The sequence below is a fragment of the Cariama cristata genome, unplaced genomic scaffold, assembly GCF_000690535.1.
Source record: "Cariama cristata isolate BGI_N322 unplaced genomic scaffold, ASM69053v1 scaffold41697, whole genome shotgun sequence".
In the NCBI taxonomy this organism is placed as follows: Eukaryota; Metazoa; Chordata; class Aves; order Cariamiformes; family Cariamidae; genus Cariama; species Cariama cristata.
The window spans coordinates 25,263-46,298 of record NW_009626835.1 but is presented as its reverse complement, the minus strand read 5'-3'; the positions used below and the strand labels follow the sequence as shown (position 1 = coordinate 46,298).

General features: G+C 41.5%; 1 protein-coding gene across 1 annotated transcript in view; it reads left to right on the top strand.

Annotated features, from left to right (window-relative positions):
- Positions 1-1,182: 1,182 nt before the first annotated feature.
- The window catches only part of JMJD1C (jumonji domain containing 1C), a 39,816-nt gene continuing 19,962 nt past the window's right edge, over positions 1,183-21,036 (top strand). The window contains exons 1-9 of the mRNA XM_009704167.1: positions 1,183-1,284; positions 6,110-6,234; positions 7,579-7,722; positions 7,841-8,027; positions 8,115-9,790; positions 12,895-13,067; positions 13,398-15,607; positions 18,582-18,783; positions 20,510-20,724. Coding sequence (XP_009702469.1) covers positions 1,278-1,284; positions 6,110-6,234; positions 7,579-7,722; positions 7,841-8,027; positions 8,115-9,790; positions 12,895-13,067; positions 13,398-15,607; positions 18,582-18,783; positions 20,510-20,724 — 4,939 coding nt within the window. The 5' untranslated portion in view covers positions 1,183-1,277. The remainder of the gene's footprint in view (positions 1,285-6,109; positions 6,235-7,578; positions 7,723-7,840; positions 8,028-8,114; positions 9,791-12,894; positions 13,068-13,397; positions 15,608-18,581; positions 18,784-20,509; positions 20,725-21,036) is intronic.

Genomic DNA, 21,036 nt, shown 5'->3' with positions numbered 1-21,036 from the left:
AAATTGAAATAGACATCCTGTGATCAGTGGGTTAGCAGGAATAATCTCATCCAGATGAATAGAGAGAAATTGCTCATGTCACTTGAGGGCCTGGCAGCAATGCACGATTCCCTGAGTGTTGCTTGTACCTTTGTATTCTATGGCTGGGGCTCTTCATAGTAGATTGTGAAACATCAAGGAACTTGTTGGAGATCAAGGAAAGAAATTACTTGATCTCAGCTGCAGTACTGATAAAACACTTTACATTTTGTATGTGGAGACTCGCTCTGATTATTTTAGCTGTCTGAAATTCTCTTGGCACAAATGAATATTCCTGCAGCTCACGGATTTCCAAGGCCGTCTTCTGCACAAGGAGTTGCCGGACTGCGGCGCAGCTTTATTTCTCTGCCACAACCTCAAAGGCAGAAATAGCAAGTTTGCTCTGAAATAGAGAAATTAGGTGTTCTAAGAGTGTAGAGATCAGTGATGATTTAAACCCTGCTTTCAAGGATATGAACCAGATTTTGTGCCCAGTTTTTCCTTGTTAGGAGGACAGTGCCACCAAATATGTTGTCATTTCCCAAATGCTATCCTACTCAAATAGTGGAAAAGAATCTTTTCCAGGAGAACTGCATATAATGAGAATTAAACTGTGTCTTATTTGAAATTATCTAATTAACAAAGGCCTGCATATTTGAAAATCAGTAATGGTGTTTCTCTCAGAATGTTTGTTTCTCTTAAAATACAGCTCTCACTTATGCATTATCTTTATGGGTTTTATATCTATGTTTATACTCAAAATGTCCATATTAAATTTTACGGAATGGAAAACGGATTTTTTTTTTAAAATTAATTTAATAATTATTTAAACAGTTCTTTCTGCATACCTGTAAACATTGAGGCCTTTAAAGAGCAATTTTAGCTTGTAGTAAGACAGTATTTATGAAAGTGTGATCCTATTAATAGCTTACAAGTCTGACCACATGTGGAATCTGACATACCATGCTCCCATGAAATAGCTTTTAGCACTATGTTATGCTTTTAAGTTTTTTTTCTAAAAATAACACAAGGATTTGTAGGCAATCAGTAAAATTAGCATCAAACTACTTAATATTGTACTCTAAAATACATCTAGAAAAATAAACAGAAATGTTACAAATAAACATAACATATGGTTCTTTTTTTAATCTCTACTTTAGGACGACGTAGACAGTCTAAACCCAGTTCTCAGGGATAACCCGCAGTTACATGAGGAGGTAAAAGCCTGGGTAAAGGAACAAAAGGTTCAGGAGATTTTTATGCAAGGTAATTATCTGGGAAATTGTGTTATTTTTATCCTATGTTAGCTAGTTTAAGGCCATTAGTTGTGTGGGACTTGTCCCATAGCATTTGTGATATAATGGAGAATATATTTCTAGCTTGGAAGTTATTTCTTGGAAGTATTTGTTAATACAAGAAAACAAGACTGTGTAAGAAGCTGTGTGTGACTTCTTCAGGCTGTTCTTAACTTGTTTGATGTTTCGTGATTACAGCAAAAGCTGAATATCATTAGTCTGAAATTAGATATTTTATAAAGTATATTGTGAAGTGTGTCTGAATAGCAACCACACACCTTTTAGCATGTTTAAAACTGTTCTGTGCTCTGTTAGTGTTACTATAACGTGTGATAACTTCCCAGATGTCTGTCTGTGCTTGTAGTTCTCCACAATTCTGTCACAGATGAATACTTTCAGAATCCCAGCCCACAGCCTCACCCCCTGATTGAAAAGTGCCTTTCAAATCAGTTAAGATTTTGTAACTCGATTCTAATGCTGGAAGGTTGCAGCAAATACATATGTCATTTTTACACTGTAGATACAAGTTATGTGAAAACTTGCACGGATTAGAATAAATTATTTTGACTCAGTCTTGCTGGTAATGAAAATACTGTATGCATTTGCAGTATATTCATTAACTTTTTTCAGAAGTGACAGGCACCCGTACAGAGGCGTTCCTAGCAATGGGAGGCAGAAACTAACCTCTTTGGGTCTGAGTTAAAACTTCCAGGCAAGCAGTAAAGCAATTTCAGGGCAAAAATGCTGAAGCAGTCATTCTGTAAATTAAGATTGGGAAGGGAGCAGTAAATAAACTGGTACTTTCAGGATGGTGCTGAGGTTTGCTTGCTGTCTTGTTTCTCTGACAAAACTAAGATTAGAAGACCAAAGGAATATGGTAAGTATAATGTTGAAGTCACAGTAAAACATTTTTGTCTTTCCTTCTGTAGAGTTTCTAATTTGACTAGATGTGATTATTCTTATGGGCCACAGAGAAAGGATGCTGAAAAAAGCAATGTGTGGAATTGTGTAGATAGTAAATTGGTATGTCGGTGTTAGTCATTTTAGATTTTATCTTAATATCCTCAGATACAACATGAGTTAATAGTCTGTTGATGAAATTTGCAGCCAGAACTGGTTTGAGAGGTGATGTGAAATCAGATTAGGGCTATAGGAAAAGGAAACTAAAATTGAGCTTGTTTATTGTATTTCATTAGAGTAACAATAGCAAGACAATTGTAAAAACCTCTGTGTACACTGGTACAGAATCAATACTTGAGCAAAGCCCCACCTATGCTGAAATAGTCATCTAAATGAAACTGCCAGCCCATCATCCACATAACTAATTTACATACCTTCATTCCAGGAACTGTATTTTTGTCTGTGATTTTATGTAATTTCTCAAATAGATGTTTGGATGCTTAAAAGTGCAGAAATTAAGAGTATTTTAGATGATGAGATAAATCTAACCTGAACGTCCTTGCAGACTAGCTCTCCTCATCCAAGGAGAAACTGCAGTTCAGATCTACTTGCTCACCCGATGTGACACGGTGGGGCTGGAGGGGAGATGTACTCCCTCGGGCAGTGGCTGCCATCTGCCCTGAGGGCCTTCGCAGGACGATGGTCAGGGACAGTGGATGGAGACTCCTGGCATGTTCTCCTGGGGCGTAATCTGCTCCTGGTCATGGAGACTTTGCATTTGGCACAGACCTTTCAGTGCCTTACAGACAGCCCTCTAGCAGTACTAGCTGCTATAATCTAGTCGTGTTAATCCTCCTTTTCTCCTCCCCTCCCTCCTCTGGTTTTCTTCACCTTCTCCGTTATTACCATTTTCCTGTTCCCTGCAATTTAAGCAACACTTTCAGTTCTGCCTTGTCTAGACGCATCTATTAAGGTTGTTACCATATTCTCTTACTTCATCTTCTACAGCATTTTTAGGATCCAACCTTTTCCTTGTTGTTTATGATGCTGAAGTCTTCATCTCATACTTTAGTATTTTCTACTTTGACTATCACAGTTAAAACGCAATTTACCTGAAGAAAGAGGAGGGTTGGATAAAAACATTGAAATCAGATTCTAAATGTTTGAAAAGAAACATGCCAATTTGAGGAGGGGGAATTTTAGTCAAAACTGGTCCAATTATTTACAAGAATGAGACTGAAGAAAAGAATTGGCCCTTGTGACCTTTTCTTTGGGCAGCAGTCACAGCAGCATGCTTTGCAGTAGAGATTGTAGGTTTGGCAGGAAAGTAGTTTATTCCTTGTTTAAGAAAAAATACCAAACTCCTCCCAAACTTGGCCAAGTTGAAAGCTTTTGGGACAAATAAAACCAGTTCAAGGAACCTAGTAAAGTGTCTTTGATTTTTAACAATTAAAATATTTGAATTTTTTTTCCTATTCGACTTATCACTACAATCTCTGAGACTGCATGTGTAATAACCCTCTTGAAACACTGAGTGTGCTTCAGCCCTGAAGATATTTCCTGATAGTACTGCACAGGCTGTTTCAACAATGTGTAGCTGAGCGTGATTCAGCCAGGGACTGGAGACAAAGCCAGGCTTTTCCTGTAATGGCTGCTTGTGGCTGGGCTGGGCTGGGCTGCAGCTGAGCTGTCCTGTGTCGTATGACTGCAGTTTAATCTTTCTCCTTCTTCCTGACACCCCAGCAGCACATAAGAGGAAAAACCCCACTGTTTTTAAAGGTTGATAAAGTGTCTTTTAAAAACAGATGGGATAATAGCTGGGATGAAGGGCAGACACAGATTAGAACAAGGAATAGGAGGAAAGAAATTGGCACTGGGTCAGTGCAGAAGAGTATAAGAGAAGCTGGAAACTGATGCAGAAGGAAGGATGGAGCTTGTAAGCTGAGAGGACTTGGAAGCCAGCGGTCTGGAATCGTAAATGCTAAAATGAGACAAGAAGCTGGGGAGAAGGGAGAGGCTGGTTCTGGTTATGCAAGAGGCTGAAAATCATTGTGCAGTTAACAGTAGGATGCAAGAGAGGAGGAGCTGGGATAGGAAAGTGCAAATGGGAAATTTGCACAAAGAGACACAGTCAAAATTTTACTGAGACTGTCTGAATAAGGCAGAGCTTTGGGACAGCCATTAAAAGTTCGAGACGTGGAGAATGCGGTTGGGTCAGACAGCCAGAAGTGTGGGAGCCGAGCTGGAGGCGTTTTGCAGGGGCATATGGAGTAAGGGTTGGAGAGAAGCCATCAGGAAGTGTGTCCCCATGGGAACCCCATCTGGTCCAAGATCAGGAATGTGAGACATAAGCTTGTAGATTCTTCATCTTTTCCTGCCGGTACATATTGGTGATTGGCAGTGCCCGTGCTGGTGCACTTCTGACCCTTGTCTGTGCAGTTGGAACCGGGCTCCGGGGATGAGTTAATGCTGGCAGCTCAGAGGGTTCAGTGGGTCTCGAGGTTTCAGTTGTGCAGTGAATGATGTGGATGGTGCCATTTCTGTTCCCAGCTGTTTTAAAACCTAGATAATCACATGCAAAAGGTATTTCAAAAGGCCTTGCTAAGGTTCCAAAATTAAACCTTAAGACCACTTGGAAACGTCTAAATTATTACGGCTTTTGCACTTCTCTTGGTCTCTGAAATTGATTGACATTAAAAACAGTCCTTACGATCACATGCTTTCTTGTACAGAGGGTATAATGGACCCAGTGGTGTGACTATGGGTATTTTGCTAGAGGAAGCTGTCACCTGTGAGGTCCCTGGCCTGTTTGCTGCAGATGTTTGAGCTTGCTTAATATACTGGGCAGGGACTGGAAAAAATGATCTTTAGGAAAGACAGGGGAATTCTGGCCTTGCCTGCGTGATTGAGCAACTAAGCACTCTTAAATAATTTAAGTTAGGCTTTTCGTAGGTTGTCGCTGACTGGTTTTGCTTCTGTTCCTTATGCCAGACCTGGGGTTTGGTTGCAGAAGTAGCGAAACCCACGCAGTTGGAACTGAACTCGCTGGCAGAGTTGCTTGGTCATACAAAATGCTATATAAACACTCACTGCGATGAAACTTAGGGTCTTGATGATCAGGTGAGACACTGAACATGAATAAAACTGTCGAGTCTCAATTTTTGGGTCTTGAAACCAACTGTAAAATAAGTACCGTGTCATACTATCTCCCCACCCCGTGCGCTTTGGGAGGTGAATTAAACTGATCTCTGCAAAGGGACAACGTGCGGGGTTTCTTTGCAGTTGATACATGTGAAAACAGGAGCTAAAGTCTTCGTTGTGTGTGTTTTTGAGTGTTCTGTGTGGCCACAGCAGGGACAGGATCGCCTAGCTGCCTTTCCGACTGCTGTAATGGAGAGAAGCTCTGCGGTCACTTATGGGAAAGGCTTGGCAGATGCACAGCCTAACCACCAAGATGTAAATCTTTTCGCCAGCAAAGCATCTGGGCATGCGAGGAGCCTGTTAAATCGCTTCTGTAGAACCTGCTGCTGCCTCTTTCTAGCCTTTCTGATTACTTTCCTATGGTTGCTGTTTGTAGGCAGGAATTTTCCCATCGTTTGTCGTCATGGTTGCAGAAAGATTTAGTTAGATAAGAAAATTGTATGTTGAAAATGTGAGCGGAATTGACCTTAAAGCATACTTAAACGTACCATTTGCATTTCAAAATGTCTTCCCGAATAGAAGTAAAATCCACAGGCAGTGCTGTGCCAGAATTGCCTGTAGCTTGCTGTCAGTGCCGTGCGCGCTGTATGTTTGCTGTGAAGCTTTAAAAACCAGGAAAACCCATTTATGCTACTATTTTTTTTTTTTTTCCCTGAATTCCTCAATGGCTTTTTTCGTTTCTTCCCCCTCTGAAGGTCCGTACTCCTTAAATGGTTACAGGGTGAGAGTGTACCGACAGGACTCTGCCACCCAGTGGTTCACTGGGATCATTACTCACCATGATCTCTTCACCCGCACTATGGTGGTGATGAATGACCAGGTGAGTTTCATCTGCTTGGACTAAACCACACGTTGGGAGTTTCTAAAATATTGTGTGTTGTGTTGTGTGGGTTTTTGTTTGTTTGGTTTTTTTTTTGGTACTCTGAAGTACATTGAATTGTTGAGTTCTGGCAGGGCGAGTTTATTACTGCGCTGAAACTACAGCATGACTTTGCATTGGACTAGCAGTTAAAACCGTCCTGAGGCTGAACGTTTGTGCAATGGTATGATTAATACCAGTCCTACAGTTTTACCTTTCTTCCGCTGTCGCTATTTGACTGCTGAAGTCTTTGAAGTGAAGTGATCTAGTTTTAAGAACTGGTCTTCCCTGTCAACTCTGTTGAGAATTTCTTTTCTCAACGCTGAAATCTTTTGGCACTGCAGTAGCAATTACTTCTTCCAAGCAATTGAAATATCCACTTTCCACAATTTATTGAATTAAGCATTTGCTGCAGCCCTCACGTTTATGGTGGTGGGTTTTAGTTTTATTTCTGAAGTTGATGTTACAATAAGAATTAATACTGATTTTTTTGGTGGCAATAGTGATTTCTATTTCAAGAGACCAGAGTAATGACTCAACATTAATATAGTGAATGACCTGTCTGCCTTGAAATGACTGACAAAATCATGTGTGACAATAAAAATTTAAGACTAGCCTAATGCTCAAATATATTCATTCCCTTAATTTGCTCCAATTAATTTTCCTCAAATACAATTTTTTTCACTTTGTGAGACATTGATTAAAGATCTATTTAGCATTTCATTCTTTCTGAAATATCCCTCACCAGTAATGCTCTGCCAGTCTTAGAGTTGTTCTCTCCAGTCGTTTTGGTTCCATTCTTTCAGCTGTTTTTGCTTCTGTTGGAAGCAATATTATAGAATCATAGAATCATTGTGGTTGGAAGAGACCTCAAAGATCATCAAGTCCAACCGTGTACCCGATGCCACCATGCCCGCTAAACCCACCATATTTTATAGTATATTAAATAGATTTTATAAAATATTTGTTTATTGTAATTGCTACTTAAGGGGTACTCTGTGAAGACCTCAGTGTCTTTTAATTTCACATTTGCTGGTCAGTGAAGGGGGGGAAGGAAGTGGTGGTGGGGGTACCTTTTTCTTTTTAAAAAAAGTTATTTTTACAGTGATACGTAAAGACACATTTGCTTTGGTTTTACTCTTTTCCCAGCCTTTGTTGGGTTGATTCTTGTCAAGATTAAGTAGGCTTTTCTCTGATTAGTCTTTAGCACACAAAATAGACTAGTGAACACTGACACAGAAAATACAGACTGGGCAGTGTCTGAACATCTGCTAATTACTATTTATTTTTTTTTTAATAAACCAGGTGTTAGAACCTCAGAATGTTGATCCTTCTATGGTTCAGATGACCTTTCTAGATGATGTTGTTCACTCTTTGTTGAAAGGTGAAAATATTGGCATCACTTCACGCCGACGGTCTCGTTCCAACCAGAACAGCAACACAGTCCACGTAGATACTTTTATCTTTTTACCTAAGTATTTTCGTATATTGCAAATATTAAAAATGCATATTTAAAGTCATTAATTAAAATTGCATGTAAGTCCATTAATCACGAAATTCTTTTTAGGGTCATTATACGCGTGCGCAAGCAAATAGTCCCAGACCAGCAATGAATTCCCAAACTGCAGCACCAAAACAGAATTCTCACCAGCAACAGCGAAACACTCGGCCAAATAAGAGGAAAGGATCTGATAGCAGCATGCCTGATGAAGAGAAGATGAAAGAAGATAGATATGATTATATAGGTCGAGGAGGTAAAAGCAGTTATTGGAAAGGGAGGGAGAGCTTCTTAAAACCATATTAGACTGAAAATGTGATAGACCTGTTTTTGTCTTTTACAGAAAACCCCAAAAACAAAAATAAACACTTCCTTAGTAAAAGAAGAAAACCTGAAGAGGATGAAAAAAAATTAAATATGAAGAGACTGAGGACAGACAATATCTCAGATTACTCTGAGAGCAGTGACTCAGAAATTTCAAATAAAAGATTAACAGATTCGTCCTCAGAGCAAAATTCAGAAAACGAGTTAAAAAGCAAGAACACTTCAAAGATAAATGGAGAAGAAGGAAAATCCCAAACTATTGAAGGAGTGGAGCAGACACTAACAGATAGGCAGTCTCCATGGGATGAAGTGCAGGAGGATGAAAAACACAAAGAGACAGAAAGACTGAAGTCATGTGTCTTGGATCACCAGGAAAGATCTTCACTCCATACAGCAGAGCAGCCAACACCTTATGAGCAGAATGCCAAGGATCCACATGTTCAGGAGTGCAGTGCAGAAAAACATCATACCGTGGAATTAAAAAATGAGCAATTTGTACCCAGACCTCCTACTCCGAAATGTGTTGTTGACATTACTAATGAAAACAGCTCTGAAAAGGAGAGCCAGGATAATGCTGCAAGTACCTTTGGTTTGCAAATGGTTCAAAAAATAGAATCTCACAGCAGTGATTTAAAACAGCAGTTTGCAAATGCAAATTTCCTTGAAGCAAGAAAACAGGAAGCTGATCAAAGTTGGGTTAGCAGTGTTGTTAACAAAACGGATTTGATACAGCCTGGGGTTGTAAAAACGTTATCAGTAAACGAACACTTAAATCCTGAAAAAGAAAAAGTGCAGTATGGCTCGTTTATGTCTTCGTTAAACGTAGCTTCTCTAGCAGAAGAGAGTAAACTGCATAAACAAAGTCCAGTCCCTGATTCTGTGAAGTCAAAACCTAGTGCGTCAGTTGATCATCCTAAAACAAAGTCACCTGATGTTAAGCCTAAATTCACCCAATCTTCTGATACTGTGAAGTCTAAGGTTAGTTCCCAAAACAGCCATGCTACTGGATTAACAAGGTCAGCCAATAAAACTGATCATGATTTGCCTAGGTCTAGTTTTCATCCAGTTCCAGCTAGAATTAGTGCTCTAGAAGCTACTAAAAGTCCTCTTATCATTGACAAGAATGAACATTTCACAGTGTACAGGGACCCCACTCTGATTGGACAAGAAGCAGGAACTAACCACATTTCACCTTATTTGCATCAGCATAATTATCCTCTGCATTCCTCATCCCACCGAACCTGTTTAAATCCAAACGCTCATCATCCTGCATTAACTGGTTCATCCCATCTGCTAGCTGGGTCTTCAGCTCAGGCTCCCTTGTCCGCTATTAACACTCACCCCCTTAGTACTGCATCTCACCATTCTGTTCATCACCCTCATCTACTTCCTGCAGTGTTACCCGGAGTGCCTGCTGCCTCCTTGCTGGGTGGCCACCCGCGACTAGAGACTGCTCATGCTAGCAGCTTAAGCCATTTGGCATTAGCACACCAGCAGCAGCAACAGATGTTACAACACCAGTCTCCACATCTTCTTGGACAAGCTCATCCTTCTGCTTCCTATAATCAGCTAGGGCTTTATCCAATTATTTGGCAGTATCCAAATGGAACACATGCTTACTCAGGACTCGGTCTACCCTCCTCCAAATGGGTCCACCCAGAAACTCCTGTTAACGCGGAGCCTTCCTTGAGAAGGGTAAGTTGAGCTCGTTTCTTAATGATGTATTTAGCTGGGGTTGGTGTCTCCCAACAGTGGTTTTCTAGGTGCGGATTCGGTAGTTTGTGTGGCACCGAGTGCGCGGTGATGGTGGGTTTTTTGAGTAGGCAGAGAACTAGGAACGGAAACCCAGTAGTAACTGCTGTGTCATGGTGGACATGAGTAGGGGGTTCTTCCAGACCTTGATTCCTAAGTATTTTAAAGAAAGACAGAATGTTTGGTTTTAGTTATGACCAAGTGAGGTCAGCCAGCTGGTTTGGGACCTCAAGTCCACAGGGTAAATATTTGCTGCCTCAAACTACAAAAACCATTGTTTTAACTTAAATACTAGGAGAGGTGGGACAATAGTCTTAATAGTGAGATTTTGTGTATGCTCGCTAAATAATGGAGAAAGGCCGAGATGGAAGGAGTACTAAATCCGGTGGGAAGTTCTAGAGAAAAGTACTCTAGCATTTCTAAGTGTTTCTTGCCTGTACACCCATTTCTCTTGTCTTTACACCTATCTGTGTACCCTTTCCTGGCATATCTTTTTTTCTCCCCTTCTGTTGCTGTTGACACACATCACTGCCTTCCCATCTACTTTCTACTCCTCTCTGTTCAAGTCAGGGTAATTCGTCTGTGTCTGTATGCTGAGTATAACCACTGAAGTCTCAGAAGAAACGGTTTGTGTTTTTCAGCCTCGCGCCCAGCGTGGCAACAGTTTTTGGCAGGCAGACGTGGCAATTACAGGAAAAGTTTTCTCAACTCCTGCAGGCTTGGGATATGGCATGCTCATTGCAGGCATCTCGGAGGAGCAGTGTAAGATGAAGCGTATGTAGCGCAGACAGAAACTTTGGAGAGCTTTACTGTCAGCTTCAATCAAACCTCCACTGAGCCTGTGCATACTGATTTTTAGAGGCTTACAACTTGGCCTAATTTGGGCAGATTTTCACAGGGACCACAAAAGGCATGTCGCTGACAGTGGTCCTTCTGCCAAATTGTAAGCCTTTGCGTCAAAGCTGGGAGTTCTGAACGGTTATAAAGATTTTTTTCTTTTTCATCATTGGGAAAGCTATTCTTCCCCAGCCTCATTCTTGAGAAAAGCCAAACCATTGTGGCTAAGTCTCTCCCAGTCAGTCAGTCAGAGTTGGCCATGTAATATGAAGTCAGTTTGATCTAAAATGTGATAAAGTCAAACGCAGCAGAGAAGAGAAGCCCAAGAAAAGACTGTAGGTGGATTTATCTTTTTGTGTTGCTGCCTGCTCCACCCCATACTGAAGTCCATTTTAAAGAACTTATGATAGACTGTGTTTTCACTTTGGCTGCCTGAAGCACGCAGCCTTGCATACCAAGGCACGTAGCTTTTTAATTATGTTGATATGTGGCAATTGTCTTGTGGTGACTTGTCTTCTGGCTCTGGCACTGGAGGCCTTTTTTAAATACGTCTTGGAAACCCAGAACGGGCATTTCCAAAGTCGGTTTGCATGGATGCCACGATCGCAGAAAGGGATCTGTGTTTCAGCTGTAACAGTGGCAGCAGCCACCCTGGGCTGTGGGCTGAACCATGTCCATGTGCTGAAGGCAGTGTGCCCCCAAGCCCACCTTTTCCTACCACCCACAGGCGGCTGTGGCAGCTCTTGTCTCTGGGATGGGCTGTAGATGGTTGCAGGTGGAGTCACGAAGCTGTTTGGGCAATGCTTGGTGCTCAAGCAGATGTTCCCCAGCTCCTCTAGGGAGAAGATGACGGGCCTTTTTTGCATAATACTTTAATACAGCTTACAGGCTATTCGTGGGAACCCACCACAGCGTGGGAACTCCTGGCCTAGGAAATGTGTACACTAAAACTGTGAGCACAAACCCAAGCAGTTGCTTTAAATATTCAAAAATACAGAAATCAAACTTCAAAGTCGTAGCACCTGCAGATCTGTGCTGCGTGCATGTGTCATGAGAGCTCTTGACTCCCCTTCTGCTGCAGCAGTTCTCAACTGGGAGTCGCCAAGACTAGGGAGAAGGAGAGGGATGGACTGGTGAGGAGCAGAGGAGGGGAAGAAGTTCTGGGCAGTGCCAGGAGTTAAGGGTGGAGCAGCACCGAGGGGCTTTGGGATGTGCATGAGGGGTCTGCTCACTCTTGTCCCAGTCCTCTCTTGGCTGGTCCCTAGCCCCTGAGCACCACCTCAACAGGGTGCCCTGCCTTGCCGCTCCTCTGCCTTGGCTTCTTGTAAGCAGGTCTCAGAGGAGAGAGGGAAAGGGGGAGAGACGGAGAGCTGCTCTTGGTCTTTTCTGCAGAGTTATTACATGAGTTCCAGAGAAGATAAGAAAATACAAACTTACTCAAGTAGTCAAAAAAGAGTTTCATAAATTAAGACTGTCATGGCGTGTGCAAATGAAGAGGTTGGTATTGGCCACCTTTTGATTGTTTAAGTACACAGCACGAAATCGTGCGTACTGTGTTTGCCACGCTGCGAAGTATGGCAGGCATGTATGTTTACGGTTTTAATAGTGTGCTGCTGATGAAATTATGCCAAATAAAAATGCCTGGCAAAATAAAGCAGATTAATTAGGATTGTCATACTTAATCATTTGGTTGCGGGGAGGAGGGAAACCATCCAGGAAAGAGATACTTCTATCCCTTATATTGAGATTTGTTATAAAGCTGGACATGAAATTGTTCTCAAGAAACAATAAACTGTATTTGTCTTTTGAAAGAAATACTCCTTGCAAGTCATTGAAGAGCTAATGGTTTGTTTACTAGTAACTGAAGTTAAGTGCCATCAGACTATCGTTGGTTTGCTAATTTTGATGAGCTTGAGATGCCGTTCTAGAATTGGCTATTCATGCTGAATACTTGAAAATTAAACAATTCTGCGAATGCTTCTGAAATATCTGAACTATTTTGTATGCAGCAAGTCCAGGGGAAGTACAGTCAGATGTTCGATTGATCAAAAAGTGACTTAAAATGTTAAATTTTATTTACTGTGTGTGACTTAATGCTGAAATACATTACTTTGGTCTGATCACTGGTAGGACTTGATACAATAATTCTTGTGGGTCCCATGATTATTTTGAAATCTGATTTGTTTGTTTGTTTTGGTTGGTGTTAACAGAATACTCCCAGCCCTTGGTTACACCAGCCCACCCCGGTGACCTCAGCTGACAGCCTTGGTTTACTGAGTCACATTCCTGTGCGACCGTCCAGTGCAGATCCCCTTCGGCCTCTCAAACTGACAACGCATTCCAGCCCGCCATTGTCCAAAAGTATCGTAGAGCATCAGAAAGAGTAAGTTTGCTCTTTAACTCTGTGTGAGAGGGTACATTTCAGCAGCTGATGTTGTCTTCTAGCTTCCTTTTAGTTTATTTGTAAACGTCGGTGCCTGTGATCCAGAAAAGCTTGTCAGTGTGCTGCAAAACAGACTCTGCCCTATTGACTTGGAATGCTACTTGAGTTTCTGAGTCGTCTGAAGACTTTCAAAAATTGTGCCTCATGTAGAGCAAAGTTTGTTTTGTGTTAATAGATAACTTTGTTAGGAGCATGGGAAGAAAGGTCTTCCGTGTAGCATGTTGTGCTACATTCAGACTAACCTGTGTCTGCCTAACCTTTTTCAAACAGAGAACTGGAGAGGAAGGCATTTATTGAACCTTTACGTTCTGTTACAACTGCACCGGTAAAGACCGAGCTGGAGCAAGGCAGAACGCAGACAGCAAAGGAGAGCCATATGCACAGACATTTTGCAGACCCGATGTTGAACCAGCTGCCAAGGCCACCACAGGAGACTGGGGAGCGACTGAGCAAATACAAAGAAGAACACAGACGGATACTGCAAGAAAGTATTGAAGTTGCTCCTTTTACAGCTAAAATAAAGGCACTGGAAGGAGAGAGAGAGAACTACTCCAGGGTAACGTCCTTATCTTCAAGTCCCAAAAGCCATTCAGTAAAATATGACAAAGACACTGAACGCTCTGTGTCAGAACTGTATAAAATGAAGCATTCGGTTCCACAGAGTTTGCCACAGAGTAACTATTTCACCACCTTGTCTAACAGTGTAGTAAATGAACCACCAAGATCGTACCCATCAAAGGAAGCTTCAAGTACATATGTTGATAAGCAAACTAACTGTCCTTCAACAGCAGCTAGTCCCCAGTCTCTCCCCTCTTACATTTCTTCTCTTTCAAAACCACCACCTTTAATTAAGCACCAACCAGAGAGTGAAGGCTCTGCGAGCAAGATACCCGAGCAGCTTTCACAGTCAGTGCAGTCTCACTCTGTAAACTCTTTTCGAAGTGACAGCCGGAGCCCTACTCAGTTGTCAGTCTCATCTTCAAATACACTCCGGAGCATGCCTGCCTTGCATAGAGCCCCCGTGTTTCACCCCCCTGTGCACCAGAACCTGGAGAAGAAGGAAAGCAGCTATAGCAGCCTTTCACCTCCGACTCTAACCCCTGTTCAACCCGTTAATGCTGGTGGTGGCAAAATACAGGAGTTGCAGAAACCGCCAACTTTAGTACCGGAGCCTAAGGAAGCTCAGACTGTTTACAAGGGTGCTTCTGAACAGAATTTATCAGAAATATGGAAGTCCAATAATGCCCCAAATAACGAAAAAGTGGATTGGCACATTGAAAGAATGAGTGGAAAGTCACAATCCGCTACAGCGTCTGTTATTGTACGTCCTCCTTCTAGCTCGAAATACGATAGCGTACCAGTAATGCAGTCTGCTTCCAAAGATCGAGTTAGTGAGAGATGTTCAGCTGTGACAAATCAAGCAGATTGCCTGAAAACAGTGGAAGCCAGGGAGACTGGAAGAGTCATTCTGCCAAATATGAACTCAGACAGTGCTCGCACACAGTATGAAAAGAAATTTCCAGCTGTCTCGCAAGGCAGCACTCCTCGTGCTGTCACTCCTACCACAACTATGATCTGCAGTACCAAAACGGATGTCACCGCATCAGCGGCAACAACAACCAGCATGTCAAGCTGGGGTAGCTCAGAAGTGACTTATTCCTTATCGAACACGGTCTTGGCCTGCGCATCGCAGGAGTGTACTGCCTCGAGAGTGGCAAGTCAGGCCGTGGCGCAGACCCAGGAATGCAAGGTCAGCACTCCAGCTCCGGTTACGCCCGCCGCTGGCAAGACAGGCAGCGCTGCTCAGCCCAGCTCGGGATTCTCCACCTCCACCGACTTTGTCCATTTGAAAAAGCACAAGGCAGCACTGGCTGCAGCTCAGTTTAAAAGTAGTAATACCAGTGAGGTCGAGTCCAACTCTGTGAAAAATCAGACGTTTTCAACCTCTCTCTCCCTAGACAGCGCTATCGTCTGCAATACAATAAACAAAGTGAACTCTGTAGGCAGTGGGCAAGCTTCCCAGACGAGTCAGCCAAACTACCACACTAAGCTGAAAAAGGCTTGGCTAACAAGACACTCGGAGGAAGATAAAAACACTAATAAAAAAGAGAATTCAGGGAACAGTGTTTCAGAAATTATTAAGCCATGTACTGTCAATTTAATAGCTTCTACATCAAATGATTTGCAAAATAGCATAGATAGTAAAATCTTGGCAGATAAGTTTGCGAAGGAAGATAAGCACCCTAGGAGAAAAGCAAAACGAACTTACGAGTCTGGCTCTGAAAGCGGAGACTCTGATGAAAGCGAGAGCAAGTCAGAGCAAAGGACTAAACGGCAGCCCAAGCCAACTTACAAAAAGAAACAAAATGATTTGCAGAAAAAAAAGGGTGATACAGAGGAAGAAGTAAAACCGAATGGTGTTCTTAGCAGGAGTGCCAAAGAAAAAAGCAAACTGAAGTTACAGAGCGGCAGTAACAGCAGTGAGTATATTAATCTGATTTGGAAGAGACAGACTAATGTGAAGTCTAACAGTGTTAATCCTGGAGGGTTTGTCATGCACAACAGCTGGGCAAAGAGTTAGAAAGTGTGCTTGTGTAAATCAGTAGGTCCAGGTTTATCTGTCTTGAGGCCGTTTGAAATATCCTGGTTTAAGAAATTCAGCATTTTGTATATATGTGTTAACCAACTGGTTCTTGGCCTAAAAATAAGCAGTAAACAAACTGGTTTTTGCTGTCCATCAGAATTGAACATACTGGTGCATATAGTTGTGCCACTTGTGTTGAGAAACTTTTTTTTTTGGTAAAGATCTAGTGCATTTATTTTTAGAGCACTTCTGGAGGGAGAGATTCTCTATTGTTGAAATTTAATATATCCTTTGATCAGGAAGCCAGAGGCAGTTCCTTGAGAGCCTGATTCCGCTCTGTTATGATTTGGTTAATTTAATGAAAGGTTTGAGGGAGAGTCATTTCACACTCCTAACTAGCATGTGTATTACATGGTGTTAACATCCCTCTTGGTTAAGGAATAAAGAAATTTAGGGAAATACAAATTTCAATTTAAATGTAATACTGTAGCGTGTAGCAGATTGTAACTAGATTTATCTGAAAAGAGAAACATGTCTGCCAACATGAGGGATTTTATTTAAGAACTTACCTTATTTTTTATCCCAATTTATTCTTCTGAAAGGACTGCTCCTCTGTCTTTTTCTGGCTGAATAAGAGAAAGTCTACCATTAAATTACTTTTTGCAACAATTTTTAAGTACAGGTAGTAAGAAAATGAGTACTGCTCCTTGTAATTCCATTCTCTGGCTTTTCGCTGCCTAGTGTATAAAGTTACTCTTCTGGTATCTGAGAGTACTTGATCCCTAAGTTGTGCTGGGTGCTGGAAGTGTTGCAGTCTGTCTGAGGTATTCTGGCTTCGGTCCAGTGATAGTAGTATTACTTCCCCCGCCCCTAACTGTAAAGGGAAGATCAAGGAAAACATGCCTATAAAGTCTGTCTCGGTTTCACTTCTTAAAGTAAACTGTAAGTATATACATGTAATGTGTTAGGTCTTTATGACCTTCGTATTGTTGCAAAAGACTTTTTGTGGGTTTGTTGTGGAAGGATAGCTTACCTAAGTTAAGGGAAGGCAGTGACTTCTTTTGGCTAGCAGTACCCAAGTGTAAAAGTGATACGTGATAATATGTTATGGAGCTGTTTCATGGAACTTAGGTCAGGAGGCGGGTAGGAGTTGGTATTACGTTCTGCGGTGAGTCGCTTAGCCTGTGTCCTGCACATTAACAGGTTGAACCTGTCCCGTGGTAGCAGCTGCTTGTGCTTGCCATCCTCTCTCAGAATCTTAATAGACTTGGGATCTTTTTGTCCCATTTCTCCTACTTGACCCATTAAATAGATGAGCATTTCTGATACTGCTGTCAGTTTATCTTGAGCGAGCTTTGTTAGAATTACTGAGAGAGAGCTGACCAGAGATTTTTGCAGAAAAGGGACTTTTCACACAGATTTACACAAAAACATAGTCAACCTTGAGGAGCTTTCTGGAACGAATGGGTCCCCATGGGATGTCTGCCTGGGCTCCCTGTAGGTGACTGAAGATAACTGTGCTTCAGGATCTGGGGCTCGGTGGCAGTTTTGCAACGTGGGTGGTATCTGGATACTGCCAGGGTTGACAACTGCTTTGTCCTGATGCCCTTTCTGAAAGCCCCAGGAGCCTGTGTGCTAGCCAGAGCACTCAGAGCTCCAGGCTGCAAGGCTGCCTCCTGCAAAGCAAGGCATTGTACAGTCCTGCAAGTGTTGAGGGTCTTCCAAGTTCCTGCCCACAGAACTTGGAGTCTGGCAGCTCCCAGATGACACGCAAAATCTCTGATTCCAAGGCAGAAAACATTGTTTTGGACTAGCAAACCTGTATTTTGGCTTTTTCTGCTCTCAAGTTTTTAATCCCGTTACCATCATGCTCCTTGGATGGGTTAGGAGTGCATTTTGTAGGCCATGAACTGAGGCATAGGCAGTATTTCACTTGGAAAGTTTGCGCGAGTCGTCTCTGGCAAAATGCAGACCTGAACCCAGGTACCAAGTCCAAAGTTAGCACCTTGACCTCTTTATCATCCTACATCAGGTCCCTGTTTACAGGACATGGACTTTCAAGAGTAGTGTTAGATGAAATGACGGATACTTCTATCTATCTGTAGATAAAACTGGTGCCACTTTTAAAAGTCATTAAAATGAAAGCCTGGTGAAATAACAACAGGGTTCAGTTTCAAAATGAGTATGTGAAAATTGCAGGTATTACTCAATAGGTTTGCTCCTCGTGTTACTCGGTGTCAGATCTGCTGACTTTCATATCAAAAATAGAATTGCTACTGCTTAGCCTTGCAAAGCCAGCAAACTTGACAGAGAGTAAATGGATTCTGTTCTTCCGTATGCCGGATATTTTACATTAAGTTCAGATGAGTTACATGTGAATAGAACTGCTCATCTGTAATCCTATCTGTAACCCTCAGCAAAAAGAAATTTTGAAGAAGTAGGATTTTTTTTTTTTCTTAGCTCTGCTTCAGTCATTAAATTGTTGCCTTTTTTGCATGTATCTTCACTTGAAACAGGATTCAAACCTTCCTTTCTTAGGGTATTGTATTGCTTTGCTTGTTTTGTAAGAATGAGGTTCTGAAGATGGTTTTAGTGGAATAATTTGGTGAACGACACACCTAATGTAAGAGAAAATACAGTGTCCTAGGTGTTCCTGGTAGCTCAGCAGGTAGTTAACTGTGCTCCTGCCTGTGTAAGTCTAATTGGTAGCTATGCTTTTTAAACTTCAGTGCTGACAGGCGGATAAATGGAAGTAATAATGAAATATGTTACCCAGGTAACGAATGTACTTTCAGAAATGTTGAACACTGACTGAGTTCTGCAAATAAGGGCTGCTGGTACCTCATCTGAAACTCTCCTTACTTTTGCAGCTGGTATACCTCGCTCAGTGTTAAAAGATTGGCGCAAAGTAAAGAAGCTGAAGCAAACGGGAGAGTCCTTTTTGCAGGATGATTCTTGCTCTGAAATAGGACCAAATTTGCAAAAATGCAGAGAATGTAGGTTAATAAGAAGTAAGAAAGGAGAAGAACCAACTCATTCACCAGTATTTTGTAGATTTTACTACTTTCGGCGGTAAGTATGGCTGTTTTCCAGATAACGTGGTGTTTTAACTTTCAGAAATAATACTGACAAAGGACATGCATGCTTGAAAACTTGTCTGAATTTTCTGGCTCAGTCGGTCTGCCTGATAAAAGGCACCATCTAATTTAACAGTATTTACATTTGTATTTCTTACTTCTTTTGTGGATTGACTTCCTTGCTGTTTAAAGCTTTATAGCAAAGACATCAGAACAACTGCCCAGTGTACCTTAGGCAAGCAGAAAATGCAGCACATCACCATTACACAGGTGTCTGACATTTGAAGTGGGATTTTCAAAAGGCAGGCTTCAGTTGTACAACCACAGAGTTGCACTTACTTGTAATTGTTCTTCTGCCAGTGTATGGTGGGAATGCTGCTCATGGTTTTGTGGGAGTTTTCTGAGGACAGAGGAGTTGTGACCTCCTTTTTCACAATTCATGGCCAATCAAGAACAACTTGTAAGTCGGGATGAGAATTTTCCAGGATGCAGCGTAGAGTACGTGGTGCAGGCAGCACAGCTATCAAGACAGAACAAAATGGCTTTAATTTGTGTGTGGGCTGTGTTGTTAGTTTATATCCAACTAGTTTTGGACAGGAAATTGTTCCCTAGATTAGGTTTAACTTTTTATAATGAAGCAAGATGTGATAGTCCCACAGGAATTGTTTCAAGGTTGGACTTGGAATAACTTCTGCATAAGAATATTTGTTTCCTAATGTGGCAATGTCAGAGTTTTGGATTTTTCTCCTGTAGGGAGGAGAGAACTTCAGTGATAAAGTTTTGCCACCATTTTAAAACATAGTTACAGAATTTAAAAATTGAAAAGTTTTGAATGTATTGTGGTAAACTTTACAGCAGTTTAATTATTTTCATTGTGTTTAGATAGTAGGGCTTGAATTGTAAACAAAATTTGCACTACTGTTGGAAGTCATGACTGAAAATTCAGCATTTCTTCTTGTTCATTAAATACATATCAAAATATCGGGTTTGGTACTTAGTTCTGAATTCAGGACTATTTTACTGGTGTCACTGTAATCCTTAACTATTATAATCACATATGTATAATGAACTATCCTGTATTATGCAAGATGGATAATTTATCTGTATTGTTACTGCTTAAAAATAGGCTAAATATAGCCAGTGTTAGTGGGATAGTATTGAGTAGCATAACAGGAAAGACTTTAGTTATTTTAAAGGTCAGAATTTAGCAGAGGCAAAAACATTATCTTATGTTAGTGATTTGTTCTGCCTAGAAAGACTTAAATGTAGTGTTGAAACTCCTGTTTCCCGAGGATGAGAGCAGTAGGATAGAAAGATCTATAAAATATGAGTCAAGACTAAGTGATAACAGTCACAGACATTCCAAAAATTAAAGGTGAGGAATAGGTGGAACCAAACTTTGAGGGGGTCGGGTGGGGGGAAATAAGAGAGTTTTCCTGTCTGCAATTTCAAAGCAGTAATAGATGTTAGAGAGTGTGATGAGTAAACTGAATGCAAAAACTGCTTAAAAAGTTCCGGTTTTCATGCTTTCTTACTCTTTGTTTTAAAACCGTTTTTGGCAGAAGGATTTATTTTTAAATTAAAAAATATGGCAAGGTGCTAAAGAAGGTAAAGAAAACTTACTTATTATGGGACATAAGCAGTAAGGTAAATTAACAAGTAAACTGTAAGTCACAGAATATAATGATATATGTGGTTAAACTATCTGGTTTCATTTTTAGGTTATCTTTTAGTAAGAACGGAGTGGTTAGGATAGATGGTTTCTCCTCTCCTGATCAATATGATGACGAAGCACTGAGTTTATGGACACATGAAAACTATGAAGATGATGAACTGGACCTAGAAACTTCTAAATACATTCTAGATATCATAGGTGATAAATTTTGTCAGTTAGTAACATCTGAGAAAACAGCCATGTCCTGGGTGAAAAAAGACGGTAAGGAAATCTCAAATGCTTTCAAGTGTTCTGTGGTTTTACTCGAGTGTTCACATTCATCATGACCTATTGCTTCCTTTTGAGTTGCTCGCTTCACCGGACTGTTGCGTTGGACTTTCCTAGGCTATAAGAGGGCATGTTGGGAAGGGGCAGGGACCTTCCTCAGTGGGCCGGCCCGTTACCCTTCCCTGCGCTGGTGGCTGTGCTGGGCCAGGGCTGGGGCCAGGCTGCTGTTGGGATTGGAACGGCCTCAGTTTCCAGCTTGGCCTCCAGCCGGAGCGGCCAACTCCAAGCCAAGGCCCCCAGTGAGCC